Source organism: Platichthys flesus, chromosome 16, assembly GCF_949316205.1.
Source record: "Platichthys flesus chromosome 16, fPlaFle2.1, whole genome shotgun sequence".
Lineage (NCBI taxonomy): Eukaryota > Metazoa > Chordata > Actinopteri > Pleuronectiformes > Pleuronectidae > Platichthys > Platichthys flesus.
Window position 1 is genome coordinate 17,289,425 of NC_084960.1, and position 20,821 is coordinate 17,310,245.

At 43.5% G+C, this 20,821-nt stretch overlaps 2 protein-coding genes across 2 annotated transcripts; both read left to right on the forward strand.

Annotated features, from left to right (window-relative positions):
- The first annotated feature begins 257 nt into the window (after positions 1–257).
- LOC133971609 (transmembrane protein 238-like) lies at positions 258–4,896 on the forward strand. The gene has a single exon (XM_062409035.1). It carries the CDS (start codon positions 819–821, stop codon positions 1,443–1,445), a length of 627 nt encoding a protein of 208 aa, XP_062265019.1. The 5' UTR covers positions 258–818; the 3' UTR covers positions 1,446–4,896.
- A 1,553-nt stretch (positions 4,897–6,449) lies between these two features.
- foxk2b (forkhead box K2b) lies at positions 6,450–20,490 on the forward strand. The gene is made up of 9 exons (XM_062408381.1): positions 6,450–6,957; positions 12,327–12,521; positions 14,192–14,345; positions 15,386–15,532; positions 15,635–15,828; positions 16,309–16,511; positions 16,676–16,921; positions 17,515–17,715; positions 18,551–20,490. The coding sequence occupies exons 1-9, from the start codon at positions 6,665–6,667 to the stop codon at positions 18,754–18,756; spliced, it is 1,839 nt and encodes a 612-aa protein (XP_062264365.1). The 5' UTR covers positions 6,450–6,664; the 3' UTR covers positions 18,757–20,490.
- The last annotated feature ends 331 nt before the right edge of the window (positions 20,491–20,821 follow it).

The window sequence follows — 20,821 nt, forward strand, 5'->3', positions numbered from 1 at the left end:
TTTGATGCAATTTCTACCATCAGGTTACTGGAATCCATAGAAAATACCCTGCACCACGGAATTAAAGAAGCTTCACAGTCTGCCGAACACAGCAGCCAACATAGCACTGGATCAGGAGGAAAGACCCACTGGACAGCAAGATGTTAGAGACATCTACCCAGGTGAGACAGTGGTGGGCCTTTGGAACCGATGGTCAGAAAAAGATAAACCTTTGAATGTAGGGCCAGAAGAACTTAGAGATGAATCACAATCAACAGAAAGGCTAAAATAAAACAAAAGAAGGATGAGGACTTTCCTCAGTTGCTTTATGTGAAAACAAATCACTGCCCATGTTAAGGACAGTCTACTGTGGGAGGGTGAACAAGCAGAAAACGTAATCAGACAAAAAGCTCACACAAACATGTTGATTCAGGCTCATCACATGGTTTGTATGTCAATCCATCAGGTTTGAAGAGGTGGAGCTCCAGTAGTTGTCTCAAATGAGTTAGTGAGTCAGCCCTCTGTTTGCATGTGTAGCTCTGTTGTTGGTCTATAAACAAAGAAGATAAAAACTCAGGAGAGACACGCTGAGTCATGCATGTCGTCCTGCAGGGTAGAATCTGACTGCCAAATTCAAGTTCCCTTCATTTGCATTATGGGAACCAAGGCGCATTATTGTGTGATATTGGACGGTGCTGTGACAGTTCAGAGGTGGAAGCTGCCTGATCTAGTGAGGTGTGTGTGTCCGTGTGTGTCTGTGCGCAGGGGAGCTGCCTGAGGAGACGTGTGTTTATTCAGTCTTTAAGGTGGGGCGTTCTCCCCAGGTGCGCAGGTACAGGATGAAGCATCCTCCCGTTATTCACGCGTCAAGAGGCTCAGCTCTCCACGTCTTCGCCATGGACCTGATCCGGTACGTGGGCAGCTGCGTGCCTTCCTTCTTGATGGCCATCGTTTTCGACGTCATCGGCCTTGTTGTGCTTTTCGTTGGGATATTTGCCAACGTGAGCCTCGGCGGCCGCTTCTATGGCGACTTCTTGATCTACACGGGCTCCCTGGTGATATTCTTCAGCCTGGGCTTCTGGGTCATGTGGTACGTGGGCAACGTGCAGGTGCCCGGGGACTACGGCGGCTGGGACAAGAGGAACAGCGTCGTGGAGCGGCTGGCGAGTAAGATCTCCAAGAGGATGAGCCAGAAATCGAGACACGTGAAGTGCGTGGAGGACGCAGACTCCGAGAGCCAGGTGGGGCCGACCTCTCCGCGCAAAGCCAGCAGGGTGACCTGGGGCAAAAACTCAGCCTACCACAACGAAGGCTATGATGACTCGCTGGAGTCCTCCACTTTCGAGAATAAACAGGAGGAAAAAGGAGAAGAAGAGGGAGAAGTAGAAAAAGAACCAACAGAGGAAGAAGTAGAAAAAGGACAAGACGGGGAAGAAGGAGAAAAAGGAGAAGAACAGGAGATCTGAGCCGCTGCCTCTCTGAATAAGTAGCTTCATTTCAAATTGTGCCAGTTTTCTGGTCATATATATATTAAAACATACAGCTGCAGCCCTTCACAGCCTTAGACAACCATCTTTACATGTTTCAGTCAAAACAAGAAGTTTAGTCTGACTGACATGTCTATTTCGGCAGGCCCGGATACAAGAATTATCCAAATCCCAGGTAGCAGGCAGCATCCTGGGGCCCCAGAGTCATAAAAGCCCCCAAAGTGTCAAGGTTTGTGTAGCGGCTATTAGTTTGTGGTTATTTAGTTTATTTATTTTCCACTTCAGCACTTTAGAATCTCAAAGAACCTTGAGGCACCACCTGTATTTACGTTTTATAGAAGGGTCTCAAGTTAGAATCAAGTTTTAGGTCATTTATCATTTCAGTTTTGAGCTTGTTAGTATAATGTACGTGTATTTAGACAAGTTAAGTCAGTGAACTGACATCTAAATGGTAACTGTGGGAGGGGGGGGGTCTCATTTGGTTAGCACGGCCCATGAGACAGAGTCTAAAAGACATTAGCTTAGTTTAAACTCCCCCTAAGCTCCTAAAAAATTGTTTGCTGCTGGCTGTTAAACGTACTGGACAAATGGTCCTGTCCACAGATTCCTCCATTACTTAAACTTCAATTTATTTATTCTTTTTCACAAAGGCTTTGTCGCATCTGAAAAAAATGCATGTGACATACCTTACACAAGTTGTAGCTGCAACCAGAAAGAGGGAGGTAGAGTTGTGCAAACACACACATACTGGTCAGACTGGTTTGTCTCTCGTTGTTGGTTAAACAAACCGGGAACTCCTCAGCAGAGGATCTCATGTGACCTGGGAACATGTGTATCTTATGGACTGTTTTGACGTATTTCCATATGTTTAGATGCTTAGATTCATGGCGCACCCTATGCAAAATGTCAGCTCTGCCATGTGAAATGGCCATTCACAAATAAAGCCACAGCCACGACTGAGGGGAGAGCTTCACAGTAATTTATCTGTGCTGTGTACACCTGCTGTAACTACAGGCATTCAGGACAGGGGAAGCGGAGACAGATTGCAGCAGCAGGACTGGTCAAATAAGGGAAGTTTCCATTACGTATATTTCCTCTTTTTGCAGGCAAGTCCCTCCACAGTAGGCAGGGTTATTGTAGTGATGCATGGGCCACGGATTGCTTATGTTTAGTGAAGGCTCAGTGCAGTGTATCCACCCTGTGAAGTTAAATATCACGGGTAAACATACACTTGGGTAAATCGATGGGAGTGATGTCAAGAGGAGGCTTTGAAACATCTGATAAAAGATGAAACACACTGATGCAGTGCTGGAATCACTTAATTTTCATTAGCTGAATAAAATAATCCAAGGGTTAGGGGTTGGGGGAAGATGGCAAATTAATTATATCAAGCTTATAACTGTGTAAAGACAACCTCGATGGCTGTTGATTATGAAATATACGTGCATAAATCTGTCACACAGGTTTCAGACAGCGGCCTGATGTGTCACATCAATGACATGAAAGGGGCCAAACAGGTCAGGCCTGTATAGGAATGAAGACGGACTGTGAGTTTCTCAGCTGTTGTAAAGAGCATCACAACCTTTTGTTGTGCCTGGAGACCTGACTTGCCACTGAACTATGATAGAAATGCAAAGGTGTGCTGCTGGTTAAAGGAAATGATCCACAGGACAAGAAAATCACTTCTACACAGAGACTCACTCCTGTCAGACCTTGAGACGACAGCCACTCGTCCTTTTTCTCTCGCTCGGCTGCGGCGATGGAGCAGAGGGGGTGCGTCAAGTTCTTCATAGCGCTGGCTTTGTTTCTGGACATCGTCGGCCTCATCCTCTTCTTCATTGGGATCTTTGCACCGTTGAGTTTCTGGGACTTTTTCGTGCTGTCCGGGCCCCTGCTGATCTTCTTAAGCCTGATCCCGTGGATATTCTGGTACACGGGGCAGCTCACCGTGTCCGAGGAGGAACTCAACCTGATCAAACACGACATACTGTGACCGAAGCGTGACAGGAGTCGGGGCCGAGCGGAAGAGACCGGACTCCTTCAAACGTGAGGATGAGGAGGGAAGCTGGCAGGCGGGACTGAAGCACGCGGGTATTCGTCTCTGGCTCTCTGAACCCCGGGAGGTTTCGCCTCAGTGGAGGATATGAGATAACTTCAAATCCAAACACAACCTGGAACACATTTGAATAATCCGAGCAGATAAAGAAAACTTTATTCCACACTTTGACTTCAGGGTAAAAACAACTCGCCATGTTGAGTGTGGACAGCAGTGTTACAGTGGAAAATGTGTTTCTCAGCACTTTTGGCCGGAGGAGGAAGCTTTTTAAAGATGGCACCATGATGACACTGTTTGCCTTATTTATGTGCTTGTTGTCATCTTTGTACTGTCAGAAATGATATTTATGTTTGAACGTGTCTCTTGTTCCTGAAGGATGGATAAACTTGTGAAATATCTGACTAAATATGGTTTCAAACGACTGTTGTTGTGTTCTTTGTGGGGCTGCACCTCATTAGAAAAAGTAGCCAAACAGGCAGTGTGGGTTTTGGCCCTGTTTTTTTCTTGTAAGATCCACGCAGCGCAGAGACTGACAACGAAACAAACACATACACTAAAGTAGTGAGCTCAGCAGAAAGCTGAAAAGCCCTGTATGTGCAGAAGGGTCTGGCCAATTAGCAGTTCTCCCTTAGAAAGGTTTGGGATTTGGGCTTTGGTTTGTTCACCACAACATCCAGTGAAGAGAGTGAAACTAATACTCCTCCACGCCTGAATCTTCCCAGCCGTAATCAGCACTTAAGGCAGCATTAGCTCCCTCAGACATGGAGAGTGTTATTAATGTGTGCATTTGGTTCCTGCCCCTGAGGAGAAGGAGGAAATGGAGAGGCGTAATGTGTCTCTCTCTCCCTGCAAAGAGATGGAAACCCTGCTGCTTGGAGCCTTCTCCACCCCCATGGGACACCGCCCTCCCTCCCTGTTATACTGAAATCCACAAGTTGACTTGGTGGTACATGTCATTATGATCTCTAATCACAACAGTCCCTCATGTGAAATACTCATATTATCAGATGTTTTATTTTGGCAGATCCATCCTGACTTACTCTTAATCTAATAAAACTTGAAGCTTCCTAAAGCCTACTCTTCCGTGGGCGACAGTGCAAAAAAGATATTAGGGTTGTAAATCCCTGTCATGTGGTTTGGAAGAGCTTCGATTAATAGTTGATTCCCATAAACTGTGCCACAGAGGTCGCTGCTCTTCCTGGAACTAATAGACTCGACTATCACCAGTGGAGGAATAAGAGGTCACCACAAGACAAACACACAGAAAGTACAATAAGTTGCGTAGATAAAGTAAATCTTTAAATGTCTCTTTCAGATCTGTGCTCTATTAAATCATCTGTATATGTACTATCAGCCGAGATGTGTAGAATCAAAAATACCCTCAAAGCACTTACTTAAAACAATCAAATGTGTATGAATGTATAATTAAACATCTGGCCCATCCTAGCAACTTGTGTTATTAATAAGTCTATAGATGCTGGTAAAACGTGGCTGTGGGTGTGTCAGTGTGTGTTTTGGTAGGCGATGGAGTGATGCTGCTCTCTGTCCAGGCTAAAAGCCGGAAACGTCCAGTGAGTTCATGCTGTCATCAGTGGAGGGATGTTCCGGTGCATGTCTCCCTCCAGTGGTTGAGATGAGGTTGGAAGTTGCTGCAGGTGGATTTTAGAGGTCATTCAACTCTCCAGTTCAACCAGCAGGTGGAAAAAGTAAAACCATAACAACTGTATATTCATCCCTGTTAAAATCTAACAGTAGGGATTTTCTCAACAGACCTCTTTTCAAAGCTGCAATGCACCTCCATTAAAGGTCATATTCCTGTCTATTCATTGCAAACACATCCATCACATGTCTTCATCGAAATACGTCAACCAGTCTACATCTATAAAATCTTTTCAAGTTACACATGCAATGAAGCTACATAACAGAATTTTTTTTTGCTGCGAATGATTATCAATGCACATATCCAGTAAAGAAAATGTTAATCGTTTTATGCCCACATGACAGGAAGACTTATCAGATGGTCACTGAATGTCACTGTACTCAATCAAAAATAATGGATTGGATGTTTCATCTAATTATATGTTGTACCTTTAATGTATCGTGATGGACTCTTATCATATTTATCAAACTCAAAATCATTTTCTAGTCGATCAAGTTAAAAAACAATGATTCTGCATCCTGTTATCGCCTGATCAATACTCATCCTTTTGGTCTGACGTGTTATCTTCCATCAGGTGTTACGCACGCGCACTGCCCACAGACTGTGTTTACAAACAAGTGGCCTACAGATGGCGGGGTCGCTCATTCTGACGATAACAACAAGGCCAAAGCACGGCACGGCACGGGAGTGAAAACCTGCAGCCCCGCGCCTCCCCTGATAACATGGAGTTTTATTTGTGTGTGTGTGTATCAGGACAACGTGGTTTGTTTGTGTTGATTCGAGATCAGTTACGATGATAACTTGAACCATTACAAACCAAAGAGGTGCTGCAGAGGGGGCCGCGCGGAACGCCCGGCGTGGATTCTGTAGTGGAGCAGGCGCAGCACCGCGGCTCTGCGCTGCTGCGACGTGGAGACGGGAGCGGAAAACCCGCCAACTGCTTCAATGCACGTGGTCGATTCCCGTTTTCGATTCGTGATTAATCCGTGATGCCGACGCGCGGGCCGCGGATTATCGATCATATTTGACAGCAGCAAGTATTGTGATAGATTGCACGTGTAAGCCGCTTGATCCGCTCCCTGTCCTACACCCGCACCACTTCTTTCGCCTCTCCCAGAAGCGTATGCGCGTATTACTACGCACCAACCGACCTTGAATCTGTCCTCACATACATTCGGACATCTGATTGGTCGCGGTGTGGTCGCTGCAGCCGCTTCCTCCCATCTCATTGGCGGAGAGCACTGTCAGTCGGGAGATCTCCGCCCACTGCTCCTTTCGGTTGGATCGCTCCTCTACTCTTTCTCTCGGCGGTGGGTCGGAGCCGCGGTCCCTGGCCTCGCATGTTCCCCTCCAAACTCCCGGTTTCAATTCGATGCCCCGCCTGTAGCTTCGCTCCATCTCCACGCCACTGAAGGGCTGCAGTCCGGCGTCCGTTGTCTTATTTATCCCACCATTTGTTTCTTTAGGGATTTAAAGCCGAACATGGCCGTGGTGAGCGGATCGTCTGGGCCGGTTGCCCGGCTCGAGGGCCGTGAATTCGAATACATGATGAAAAAGCGCTCGGTGACCATCGGCCGCAACTCGTCCCAGGGCTCCGTGGACGTGAGCATGGGCCACTCCAGCTTCATCTCCCGCAGGCACCTGGAGATATTCACCGCCAGCGACGACGGCACCGGCGGCGGCGATTTTTACCTGAGGTGTCTCGGTAAAAACGGGGTGTTTGTAGACGGAGTGTTCCTCAGACGGGGCGCCCCTCCTCTGCAGCTTCCACGAATGTAAGTCCCCCTCCATCCTTGGTGAACATGTGGATGCGGCGCTAGTAGCCGGGCAGCTAAAGTGAACAGTCAACAACATTGACTTCGCGCAGGCTAGCAGGGTCGAGAGCACCACGTGTTTTAGCATGTTAGCAAGAACCCCGCATCCTGTTCGAATAGCCATTTTCTTTGTTGACATTCCTGTTAGCAACATTGTTAATTAGCCGCCTGCCTTCGTTCCACATCACCCCTTCCCGTGGTTAACTCGGCGTTAGCCGCATTTCACGGTGTCTGTGTCGGGGCCGGTTAGCACGAACAGCTAGCTCACAGCCAGCTCACGGCCATGGGGGGGAGACGTGTGTGTGTTTATTCTTCAGCCACATGGACACTGTGGAGTCAGACATGTTGTGGTTGCGGTGCTGTAAACATTCATTGCGGCAGTGCAAACATGAGACCTAGCTGTTAGCCGTAGCGTCCCGGTAGTTGTGAATGGAGCTCCCCACGACCCCTAAACGTAAACAAACCCGGCCCGTCCCCGCCCTGCCGGCTCACAGCAGCAGATCCTGTGGGACCTTTGGCCTCGTCTGAAAACAGCCGGAGTCATGCTAGCCAGTGTTTTTAATCAATAACCTGCTAACATTAAACGTCAATGGACGACATAAGCCCAGAGGTTAATTTTAACACCAAACTCCGACTCATCTGTGAAGGAGTTGGGAGCTTTCTGGGCCACGTTGAGCAGGTCTAAACCTGCACCGCCACTGGTTCACTTGTTGATGGTGTGCTTGTGGGCTGCTTCTCAACAAGCAGGAATCCATCCCGATACCGCCATACAGTACTGTACTAATAAATGCTGCTGTATACTATGCGGAGTTGTTACACGTGGTACTGCTTGCTTTGGATGTAGGCCATGTTGGAGTGGCTGCTTTGGATAAGGTTACAGACGAAAATAAATGATGAAGTAAATATAAGCTGGAGTCTTCCAAGTATTAATTATAACTGGAATTATAATTAAGTCATCACAGCGTCTTGGCAACTGTGAAGGACACTTATCAGGATTATTTGGGGCAATATTATAGATAAAATGATTTAAACAATCAAAATAAATGAATAGAAATATGTTAGTGGCACACATATGATTGCCAACCAATCTCTGCTTTCAACCTTTTTATTATTTTTGGAAAAGTGTGCTATTTGATAGCATCACCGTAGGCTTTTATGACTTTTGTAAGAGTAATGACTCAATACTACTCATAGTTTCACCTGTTCACCAGAACGGAAACGCTTCCTATTTGACAATATCGTTGATTTTATGTTTTTCGTCTTGAACTGTCTCATGAACTGAACAAAAACAAGGGAAAGTGTAGTCTAACACATAAACAAGTGAACATTACACTGTCAAATTCTAATTATTGTCAAAGTATTTTGAACAATGTCAGAGGCTGGTAAAAACAGTCTCACCTAAAAACAAAAACTGGTCAAAATGAAAACAAGCTGGTTTTCTCTCTTTCTCCTTAGACCTTTATTTGGGTTTTTGGCACAAAGAAAGTGGTTCGAGATGATTCTCTAAAGTGGTCTGTGATGTGGACAAACCTCCAGCCTCTGCCAACAGCGGCCACACTCCCCCCTCCTGCTCTCTGCTATTGTGCAATCCCTCAATGTGAAACCACTTTTTATACTGCACAACAAAAAGGCTTGTTTTTACTACTCTCTGAGCTGCTCCTCATTAACATTATAACACATTGTACGCCGATCAATGAATTTCATTGTATGCCCACCGTTTGGAATAAGGAAGGAGCTGCAGTGGTTTCAGGTTTTCTTATTGATCTGGCCAACTGCCTATAAAGAGCTTTTAATCAGCATTATTTTAAATGCTGCTCTGGGGAAGATGCTACCTCCTAGCATGGGCTCATGAAGATGGGTTCAGCTAAGGCAGCAGATTGGCGGCATGAGAGAAATCGCAGAGCTGTGGCCCAGGGGACAGGTCGGTTGTATTCCAGGGATTCCTCTCTGGTGATGTAAACAGACAGAACAGAGAAGAACACCTCCCTCCCGTTCTTCCTGGTTTCATCCCACACCCATAAATTGTGTCCGAGCTGGTCCTCTTCCTGTCTTTGCTGTCTTCTTGTGTTTACATTCTTTTTTGTTGTTTTTTTACAGCGAGTGTGGGAGGAGAGAATCAAGTGAAAGTTCAGTTGAACAAGACCGGTTTGTTGCCGTTGTAACAGGAGTGTAGCAACCCTGTGTGTGGCATTTAGCCCTCATTAGTCATACGAGGTGAATAAAGTGGGTTAATGAAGGGCTTTCTGTGAATGCGTGCACGGGGGTGCTGAACAATATATTTACACAACCTGCCTCAGTCTCACACAGACAATTAACAATTTACAATCATGAATGAAGTTTTGCATATATATAAGTGGACGTTGAAGCAGGGCATGTAACAGTCTGCAAACCTAGATACGTATTTTGACGACACGTTTCCTAATGTATATCAGGAAGCTCCTATATATATTTATACAAAGCTCTATAATACAGATTTACCAAGCAGTTTGACTAGCTTGAATCCTCCAATTAACAATTATATTTTTTATTAACTGCTTGTTTTTCTGATTTATTTTAGTATGAATTGTTTAACTGTCGGAAGTAATTTCTAAACAAAACCAGTTGCTTGATCATTTTCTCAAAATGTAGTTATAAGTTTACATCATCCGTAGACCATGGTGTGGATAAGTGTTGTTCTGACCTGAGAGTCTCATCAGCCTAAGATACTGAAGTTACATTTTAATGATTTGCCACCTGCATACAAAAACAAGTAAACAAAATGTTTGATAATCTCTGTGTCATTGTATTGTAATTTAGATTTCAACTATTAGTAATATTTGTAACTGGCATTTGAAGGAAAAGCCTCACTGGCATCAGATGTCTGAGAAACACAGCAGATTTTTACATTTGATAAAGTAGAAACAGTTTTGTAATTTTAGCTTGAAAATGTCTAACAATGAAATGCTTAACAATATAGTTAACAATTGGATCAGATTAATTCAATATTGATCCACTAACTTTTTAATTGTAGTAATTTGAGAGTTTTAAGGTTCATGGAGTGTGATTGGTTAAGTCATCTTCTTTAAGTCGTGGACTAATCATTTTTCTGTTTTCTAGAAATGCACAGACTAAATCTTTAATTGCTCAATCGTTAAAAAAATAATCTTAAGGTGTAGCCCAGTTGTATGGGTATACCTTTTATATCATTACAAATTTGTTGAAATGTTTTATTAGCACATATTTTGCGATTTGGGGATTGAGACTCAGTCTTTAACAACACATTCTCTGAACCTAAAACAATGCTCAGCCAACAATAACGCATTCTGCCCATGTGATATGCTCTCACATTTATAATATTTCTGAAGCTTACTATTCCCATGTAAGATTTCTTTACGAATGTTTAACTGGCTTTGAGAGCTTGGGTCTGTGTTTATATCCTTGAAAGCAGAATGAAGCGCAGGAACGAACACAAAGGAGCAGCGTTGCTTTTGATATTTTAGTATTTATTGCTATATTAAGATATCATTGTCCCCACTCTGTCACTACTGCACAGTCTCTAGATGTTGAGGGACGCTATGATGTTATTTAAAGCTTGTGTATAACTTTAAAGGATCCACAGAGAAGTCTCTACCCTTCCTGAAAGGGTGCTCGGAGGGCACATGCATAATGAAAGTGTCTCCCCTCACCAGTCTGGCTCCAGGAAGTGTTTCAGTCTCCTCCTGTGAGCAGCAAAGCTAATTTGAGATGCAAGTGTCGGGGATACAGTTCTCTCAGCAGATGCCAGCTCTGTGAGAACTTGGCAAAAAAAACAGAACTGCAGTGTCTGCCACTCTGCAACTAACTGAGAAGCAATGTGTCAGACGCCCTGATCCCAACCCTGATTTTTAAATAAAGCTCCTGATATAACATTTCCATAAACAGATTCCCTTAATCCCTCAGATATAAATGTCTACATAAACCAACGATGTTCTTCTTGTCAAACCTAAAATATTTTAATTACAAGAATTCAAAACTTAAAATGTGCTCAGTTGCTGTTGGCAGCATTCTTTCCTTCCTGAGTCCATTCTGTTGTTTTTTTATGTTTAAATCCCGTAGACGCCAAATGAAAAGTGAGACATTTTCAGCCATTGAAAGACCAATGATACTTATGTGTCCAACAATAAATGTCAATCGTTCAGACCTGTTCCATTAAAATTAAACAGGGATCCAGTTGGTTCAAGGTACTGACGTCATCTAACGTGTTGAATCCAACAAGTGTGAACACATCATTGTCACGTTTGTCAGTGCAGCACTACAGCTCACTGGTTTTCTTTGTTTTGTGTCTTTGGAAGCAGTAATTCCAGATTCTGTTTAAACACTGCCTTAACAGACCATAGTTCAATGCAGCAAGAAGGCCTCCTGCATTTAAATGAAAATGGAGCAGGTCCTCACTCTATTTTCTGCTGTGTTGAAAGTCATGTTGGCAGGAAAAGCTCAACAGAAAGAAGATAAAACAGTGGAATTAGTGTCACAGGTTTAAATATCACTAGTGGGTGCGGAAGTAACAGAATGTCTTCAACTATAGTTTTTTTTAATGTATTATTCCACCACTGCAGTTACTTTTAGTATCATGTCTATATTTGAGCCCTACCGATGAGGGATTTTGGGGGTTGGTGTTAATACTGAAATAAGAATTGCAGCATGATATTTTACAATCAACCATCAACCTTATTTGATGTTTTTTCATTTCCACAAACATAAAAACAGCTGTTTTCTAGAGCGTATTGTGACTTTACGATGATTTAAAACACACAAAAGCGGCCTCTTGACACGAGGAGCTGGAAAGTCGTAAATATTTAAAAGAGGTACTTGATCAGTCTCCAATTATTTCAGTTCATTATAATGGTTTGTTCTCTGCTGACTTATATGGAGAGATAGAGCAATCAGCTAATACCTACTGAGAAGTATCGCACATTTTCCACTGATGTATATTTTCCTATTGACATGTCTTATATTTGACTCACAACTGCAACAACTGTCAAATTCAGCGATGTCCTCCTCTGAGGCAACCACTCCCTTTGCAAACAAGTGCATATCAGCAGCGGTTCCGTCCTAACCTCCAGTTCTCTGCAGTGTATTAATGCTTCATGTCATTGCATCAGTATTCAGATTGAATTAACTCACACATTGTCTCAGGCAAAGATTCGGCAAACAGTTCTACCCAAGCCGGGGCTTTATGTTATCAAGTTCTCACAGATTAAATTCACCTTAATTTGAAATGCTGTTCAAGTTCATTGGAAAAATCTCTGCATGCCCCAGCTCACTGGGTTCTTCATTTTTTGAAATCCTGTCTTGTTTTTGTTTTTTTGCAGGTGCACGTTCAGATTCCCCAGCACAAACATCAAGATCACGTTCACAGCTCTGTCCACTGGAAAGAAGGTGAAGCGCGAAGCTCCAGAGTCCCCAGTGAAACCAGTGCAGCCGCTGATCTCCCCACTGACTATCAACATTCCAGACAACATCGCTCACCTTATGAGCCCCCTGCCGTCGCCGACTGGCACCCTCAGGTACTTGCTACTGGAGATGATGCATTCACTGACCTACAGCTGGCAACTTGCCTGCTGCTGCGATTATTTCATATTGTGTAGAAAAAAAACATCTCTCGGATGAGGGTTGATCATTCAGCAAATAATGTGTTTGTGACAAATGTTGGACATGTCAGTTATCCTAAAGTGAAGCCACACAATCAGGAACACCTCCTGGCTAACTGCAGCATAAATGTAGGTCGTAAACATCGGCTCCTCCATGTTAGCAGATGTTAAATAGACCACATTAAATCACCGTGATGTTTGTTCAAGTGTTCATCTCTCTGATAAGTTAGTTTTTTTACAAAAGGTTTGTTGACATAGAAAATGGGTGAAACATCCCGATTGACAGCTGAGTCTTACTTCCTGATTGGTCGAATTTGGGAATCGGTGTGAACACGATCCCACAGCTCCACATCAAAATCTTTACTACGCAGTCTGGCTCTAAATATCCAGGATATTTTGACTTAATCAAACCACAGCAAAACAATTTATTACATTTCACTATTAATTTACTTGGCTCAATCCATACATTTGATGAGACTAGGGGAGTAGATTCAGTTTAAAGTCAACAACAGTTCATCTTACTTGTCAATTAAATCCAGATAAAGCAAAATAACAGAATAGGAGCTGTTACTTTTACCTTTCACAGGGAACATACATTTTCAAACACTTTCGTCTTGCCTCCTAATGACGCTTAAGTTTAGCCTGGTCTAAGTTTAGCACTTCCTTCTGTCAGTGCTATAAGCCTCCAGTTTTCCAATCCCAGTTCAGTGTATGGTCGTGAGCGAAGTCCCTGCCTCACCTCCGCTGGGTGACCTTGAGTCGCAAGCTGACCTTAACATGGGCCCTATGCGATGATCAGCTTAGGCTTAGGTCACAGACTGCAGGGCTCAGAGAAGGCGACACCGCCATCAGTCCTAGATCCTCTCAGCCGGCTCGACTTCAAACCAACCAGCTTTGTTCTTCCATACACGTGTCCCTTGTTGGTTTAATGATAAAGTGTGTTTCCCGTTTACAAACAAACAATTGAGGTAATGAAAAGGGACGGCAGCTGTTGTACATGTGAGAGTCCAGAGCTGCTGCCTCTCACTGTTTGTTTGGTTTGACAACACCTCCAAAGTCCCCTGAGAACCAACACACACATATAATGGGAAGCACATTACCCATATTTAAATATCCTCATCCCCTGGATAATAAACCTTTTTACTGGATAATCACATTTGATGCACGTTTGAGTGTGTTGTTGCTTTGGACCTGATTGTGGCTCCTGAAGTGATTGCAGTATTTTCATTCTATCTGGGAGGTGATTTGCATAGACGTCGGCCAAAACCATATCACTGGGGGAAAAGCCAGGCTTGTTATATTTAAGCAGCTTCATGATGAGGGCTTATCAGAGTGCTTTCGTTGTGGTTTCTTGGATAAACAATTGTGTATATAAAGGCTTTGAGTGACATATACGTTAAAATAAACAAGTTTTATAGTGAGAAGACTCAAATGGCACAGATTGTGCCAAAGCTGACCTGCGGAGATGACGATCTACATATCTCTACTAAATCTCTTACTTTGCTCTACTCAATTTATAATAGTGTTACCAGAGTATAAATTGAATCAATGTCCTGGCAGCTCACATTCATGTTGTCTCCCTGCAGTGCTGCTAACTCGTGCCCCTCCAGCCCGCGGGGCGCAGGCTCTTCAGGCTACAGGATGGGCGGTCGCATGGTCAGCTCTGCAGAGCTGCAGCTTATGAACGACAACTCCCAGCCTGAGAACGACAAAGACGCCTCCGGAGGGGACAGTCCCAAGGTGAGACCATTACCAATCACTAATTCCCCCACTATCATTAACATGTCGATCAATCGTTGAAACTAGATCTGTATTGCTCATATTCACAAGTCACAATTGGCTTCATAGGACATCCTCTGCCCTTATTTCACTGTGGAGCCTGATTTCATTTCAGCTTGTTGTTGACACACTCCCGCAGAGTTGAGTTTACTTTTTCAAAAAGTACATCAAACTCACTCTACTTTTAAACATGTTCTTCAATACAACCATTTACCTTTTAGATCCATTCTGTTGTTCACGGGATATATTAAGCACATCACTTGCTGGAACTTTTTCACAACCTAATATGCACAGTTCCTCAAAAGGTCCCTGCTTTCTGCAGTTGAAACAAAGCTGTTAATTATTAATCGATGATGTCGGATCATGAATCCCAATCGTTCAGGTCACCTAAACCCTGATGTCCGGACTCTGCATCACATTCTCGTCTTTTTGTTCTTTTTCTATGTGTTTTTAAATAAGTGTCTCGCTAGCAAATCACACAAACACAGAATAAACTTCAAATACTGTACGTGTCCAAATGCCTAATTAGATTTTTATTGTTAATGTGCAAAGTGATAGCAGGGAGGGAGGACATGCGGCATGGTAATACAGTGCTAAACAATAGTACAATACCCACCATAAACATAAACAGCCTATATTTGTTTGTTCCCTTTTGCTACGGTGACATTTGTCAGACATAATTTAATCAAGGTAAAGTTTTACTTGATGGAAGTTGTATTATTTTATATGTCTGACCTACTTATTAGGTAAATCGCTAAATAAGGTAACGTTAGAGTTATCGGTTCTTATCTCAGGAATCTGCAAAATGCAGTGCATTAAATGGATCCTGTTGGATCAGAGTGATCAGGAGGATCTCTTACCTTCTGTTGCAGCCATTATTTTCTGTCCTTTGGCAATTATACACCTTATATCGTTAGAAGGTAACATGAAGACATTTTTATTATTGTCCAAAATTTGACCAGTGTAACTCAAGAAATGTGTATTTAATTTCTGCTCCACAGGATGACTCCAAGCCTCCGTACTCCTATGCACAGCTGATTGTCCAGGCCATAACTCTGGCTCAGGACAAGCAGCTCACACTAAACGGAATCTACAATCATATCACAAAGAACTATCCTTACTACAGGACTGCAGACAAGGGCTGGCAGGTGAGTTACAGCCTCATGTACTCAAACTTCAGAGTAAGAGTCACGAAAGTTATCTACTCTCACTGTAAAGTCCTCACCACTTGAACCCTTTCTCTGTCGCAGAACTCGATTCGTCACAATCTGTCCTTGAACCGTTATTTCATCAAAGTGGCGCGGTCGCAGGAGGAACCTGGCAAAGGCTCGTTCTGGAGGATAGACCCGTCCTCAGAGGGCAAGCTGATAGAACAGGCCTTCAGGAAACGAAGGCCCCGGGGCGTCCCCTGCTTCAGGACCCCCCACGGACCCCTCTCCTCCAGGTCTGCCTTCATCACACCATTGTACACTTTCGCTAGGATTTAACATCTCGAATGTAGAATGAAACTCCAGACTAAAAGCAGTTTATGTACTGATAGTCAACATGTAGTTACACATGAGTCATCAACAAAACAAGCCTACATTTATCTCACCCACACATTTGAGTTTTAGGGGCTGTTAAATATTTGTTATACTAATTCATATGAAAAAGAAAATCTGTGATTCGTAAGATGTCATTACCAAACTTGCGGGAACAATTATTGTATGATATTTACTTAAAAAAATTACTTCAAACATAAAGATTAATACACATCTTTTCATCATTATATAAACTGATAAATACGTTTTTATCTTGGCAAACATGAGGCAGATACTGATTGTTGGTTTTCCCTTATGACGTATTGATTTTTCACAATAGGCTGCAGAGTTTATGATAATTTTATAAGAACATAATTTATATATTTACATTTTTCTTGTCTCAGGAGTGCACCAGTGTCTCCCAATCACTCGGGGGTGCTCTCCGCTCACTCCAGTGGCGTCCAAACCCCCGACAGCCTATCACGAGAGGGCTCACCGGTTCCGCTGGAGTTGGAGACCCCCTCTGCTCCCACCCCGGTGTCCGCCGCTGCAGTCCAGCCCAAACTGGCAATCGTCCAGGAAGCACGCTTTGCACAAAACACAACAGGTAGATTCAGTAACCATGTAATATGGTTGGCCATGATTTTCTCTGTAGACTCTGAAGGAACTTTTCACCTGTTAAAATTTAAATGTAAAACAGTCTGTGTATCTGACACATGGCAATAAAACTGCTGCGTAGAGTTCATCTCACACCACGCTCTCCTGTTCCAGGCTCGCCTGTCAACAACCAGCCGGTACTCATAGCAGTCCAGCGCCAGTTACCTCAAACCATCAAGCCAGTGACCTACACCATGGCATCCCCAGTGAGCACCAGCAACTCCCAGCCTGTGGTCCAGACTGTCCACGTCCTACAGCAGATCCCGGCAGGGTCCCTGAACCCCGCCACCATCATCACCCAGCCAGCCACCATCATCAAGAGTGGGACGCAGGAGAACGGAGAGCGCACAGAGGTCAAAGGTGAGTCATCGAACAGCATTTGGCAACATTTCTTAATGCATCCCTTCTTATCTTGAATTTGGTGTCATCGGAACTATGTTTAATGCCATGAAGAAGTAAATGGCATAATCATTGTCTTAATTTGAAAAACTATTTTCTCAAATTGTAATTATGGCCACCTCACAGTATATTGAATGTGATTTATTCTGTACACATGTCTTCTGATGCACGTATGTCCTCGGTTCATATGTTAAGGCTCATGCCTTTCTAACCAACTGGTTTATGAACATTGGGAAATGCAAGTTTAATGATTCGTGGCTTGAGAATGTCCTTGTAGTGGTTAAAGCCTGAAAGTGCTGATAGAGCAAACGTTGCGGTGTGTCAAAACTCTTTCAAACTTTGTACAATGGGGTTCAAGGTCTAGTCTAACAGGCATTAGTGTTGACTTGTAACAAGTGTGTTTACTTTTTTTTTAATATTTCCCATTACAGAAACGAAATTAAAAAGATCTTAAATTTCGGCTATAGACTCCCTGGTGTTAACCAGATAGTGGAGTCCAGCGGTCACTTCTGTCGTCGATCACTGACACATTTAAATGTTTTTGGTCTTGTCAGTCAAAGTGGAGACGGTTCCAACCATCACCTCTATAGGCGGCTCCAGTCGCATCATCCAGAGCTCCCAGTCAGCCACCGCCCTGCAGACCGTAACCATAGTGCAGCAGGCCCCCTTGGGTCATCACCAGCTGCCCATCAAGGCCATCACACAAAACGGCACCCACAGCATCACCACTGCCATCCAGGGACCCACCAGCTCAGGTGAGACACCAGGGCAGCATGAAACCCGGGGGGCTGTTGTTGTTGTACTACATTGTGATCTTTAAATGTTCCATGGTGTAGGAAACAAAATGCCTCTCCTTGAAAGTAAATCAGCAAGATAAATGAAATATGTTTTTTGTAACTCAAAAAGAAACTTAAGTTGAATTTGATTCATGTTTTTGGATCGATGTAAGTAATTTGAAATGAGACGTGTGATCTGCTCATCCACATCTCGTGGATGTGAAGTGGAAGGACATAACAATGGCATGGTCATAACAAGTTTATTTCATGATACAATTTGAATGGGTCCATAATTAACAATAATAAGGACTTATTATAGCTTAATCAGCTAATCATTCCCTTTAATAATCAATGAATTGCTGTGTTTAGTAAGTGTCAAAAAGGTTATGTCTGGAATCAGATTTGTTTGAGGATTTTAGCTTGAAAAGTGAGTGAAATATACTAATATTCTGATTAGAATCAGCTTTAGAAAAAAGAAAACTGACATGTCGAGCTGCTCCTCTGCAGAAAGTTTTTTTTATAATAGGTCTGTTACTGCAGCAAATGAATGAGAAATTGCTTCTAAGTTTGATAATATCTGTGTTTACTAAACACGCAGTCAAGTTCACCACCAGATTTGACAGTCGTGTGTGTTTATGGTCGACAGTTAACACTTTATGCCTCCGCCAAATAAACGTCTTTATTATCCTGAAATCGCAGCAGCGGAGCCAAACCACATGTCCCACAGGCCAGCTGCTTCCAGATGTTGGTTAACTACAGATCCAGCAGCGACACTGAACTACTCCGTCTCTCTCTTCCTCCCGTTCCTGTTTAGCCCCGGCTGTGGCGAGCCCCCTCCACCTGCTGGCGGACCATGCCTCCGCCTCGGCCTCCCTCCCCACCAAACGCCAGAACGGGGATCAGCTGGCCAGCGGACAGCCGGACGCCAAGCGTGTCAAAGTGGAGGACGAGGGGGCCTCGTCCGTCGCAGCAGACTCGGACTCGTCGGCAGCTAACAACCATGGAAGCCACCCCAACTAGTCTGCACCACCACATGCACCACACAACCCCCACCACCACCACCATCACTGTCTCCTCCCCCCTCCATTGTTTCTCCCTTTCTCGTCTCCCCTTCCCCGTCGTTTTGTTTTGTTTCTCCTACTTCTACCACTGACTCCAGAGGTGCCAAAAGGAGAGGATTCTTTTCATTTTCAGTTTGAGTTCTGTTCTCGAGCGTCAAAAAGAATATAGATATGTCCACCCCTTACAGACTGGAATGTGGGTCGAGAACAAAAAAATACAGAAACGGGACAAAGAACTCAAAGGTGCCCCCTGTGAGCCACTGAAACAGAAGAGTGATGAAACCAAGACCACAGGAAGCCTTAACAACAATTAACCCTTCAGAGCTGACCTTTGACTGAGCTCGGGCTGGACGCCACCTGTCTGTCGCATCTACCTCAGAGCAGATAGGAGACCCCAGTGGAGACCACACCCCCCCAGTCTGCGACCAACCGAGAACGTCGAGCATTTAATGGTTAAAAAATAACGGTCAACGCATTTAGAAAGGAATCAACTCGGAGCCAATATTCCTGAAACTCTGGCAGCTAGCCTCTCACAATACTGACCTTCCTTTATCGCAGCTGTACGTAGATATGCAGTATTTTGTTTTTCAAAATGTGGAGCATAGGATTTTTTTTAAATGTATTTTCACCTCTCTAGATAAGTAATAATTTAATTAAAGGAAGAGTAAAAAACGGTGAAGTCGGTGACATTTCGGTAACCAAGTTAGAAATCTCACTTTTTCTATTATTATTATGTGGAATTCATTTTTTTCTCTTCAGTGAAACGGTGTAATAGTTTTCGTAATATTTGTTTCTTTCCCCCTCGTTCTGACATATCCATATAATGCCTACATATTTTAATACTTGCACAGATAACCGATATAAGCATATGAATTCTCCATGTGTAGTTCCAGATGTTGACCTTGCATGTATCCGATGGAGAAGTTGAACAGAGGAAAAAAGAAAAAAAAAAGACCTGCTTTGTCCAAACCAGACCTGCACTTGATGAAATGTTTGTGTTTTACTTTCCTTCCTTCTCTTAAGTTTTTTTTGTTTTGTTTTCCCTCCCACCACCACCACCCTCCCTCTCCTCCTCCTCCTCACTCTCCTCACCTGCTCCTGGCTGTGTTGACATTGTGGTGTTGGCAGACCCTACCCCAGCTCCTCCACCCCCCCCCCCCCCCCCCTTCATTTGCTCAATTATTTCACTCTGCTCTGGCGACCCGGGGAGTCTGTTTTCTGACTGTACACGTTCCAAACAAAGGTAAAATGGAAAAAAAATTGATGTTTGTTCTGCTTCAGTGGAGAAATGCTTTTTTTTTTTTTTTTTTTTTTTTAATAAATTAATTTAAAGCCCATTTCTGCATCTGTTGCTTGGATATGAGCACCATCTCTAGTGGTTGTATTTCCTAATGTTTCCACCAGGGAGCATTAGAGGATTGTTTTAAAGCTCTCAGGTGGTTAAGAAGCAGCTGGTTTACTTTAACACAAGATGGCTGCATCAGCACAGTCAAAGAGTAATAGAAGAGAGCAAACTAAAGTAAAATATTTCATACATCATTTTGCTTACAAATGTCACCATTCTGTGTTTTTTTTCATACTCAGTTTTTCCAAACATGCATCTCTAATTTCCCGTTTGAAGAATTCAGTGATATACTGTGTTGTACGACACCTCTCCTGCTATTTATGATGAATAAACCATTCAAGAAAACAGTGGATGATTTAAAAGGAAATGATGAAAACTGAAATGTGGATATCCAGTCTGTTAAAGGTGCAGTGTGTACAATTGAGGAGAAAGGGATCCATTTGCAGAAATTGATTATAAAATAATCCCGGTGATGTTTTCATTAGTGTATTTCATCTGAATCGTAGGAAATGTTTTCTTAACCCTAGAATGAGCCCTTTTAGGAGCAGGTCTGCCGCCATGATTTTAACAGAAGCCCAGACAGGACAAAACTAAACGCCTTCAGGTTTTTTTAATGACAACCTTAAGGCTACCACAGGTCCTCTTTCATGTTTGGAAATCGACGTGTACAGTGGGAGTC

What these genes read in the sequence shown, in the direction of transcription:
- LOC133971609 (XM_062409035.1), top strand. Translation starts at nt 819, where the DNA reads ATGAAGCATCCTCCCGTTATTCACGCGTCAAGAGGCTCAGCTCTCCAC.
- foxk2b (XM_062408381.1), top strand. Translation starts at nt 6,665, where the DNA reads ATGGCCGTGGTGAGCGGATCGTCTGGGCCGGTTGCCCGGCTCGAGGGC. An exon ending in CTTTGCACAAAACACAACAG is followed by an intron (nt 16,512 to 16,675) that starts GTAGATTCAGTA and finishes CTCCTGTTCCAG; the next exon opens with GCTCGCCTGTCAACAACCAG. An exon ending in AGAGCGCACAGAGGTCAAAG is followed by an intron (nt 16,922 to 17,514) that starts GTGAGTCATCGA and finishes TGGTCTTGTCAG; the next exon opens with TCAAAGTGGAGACGGTTCCA.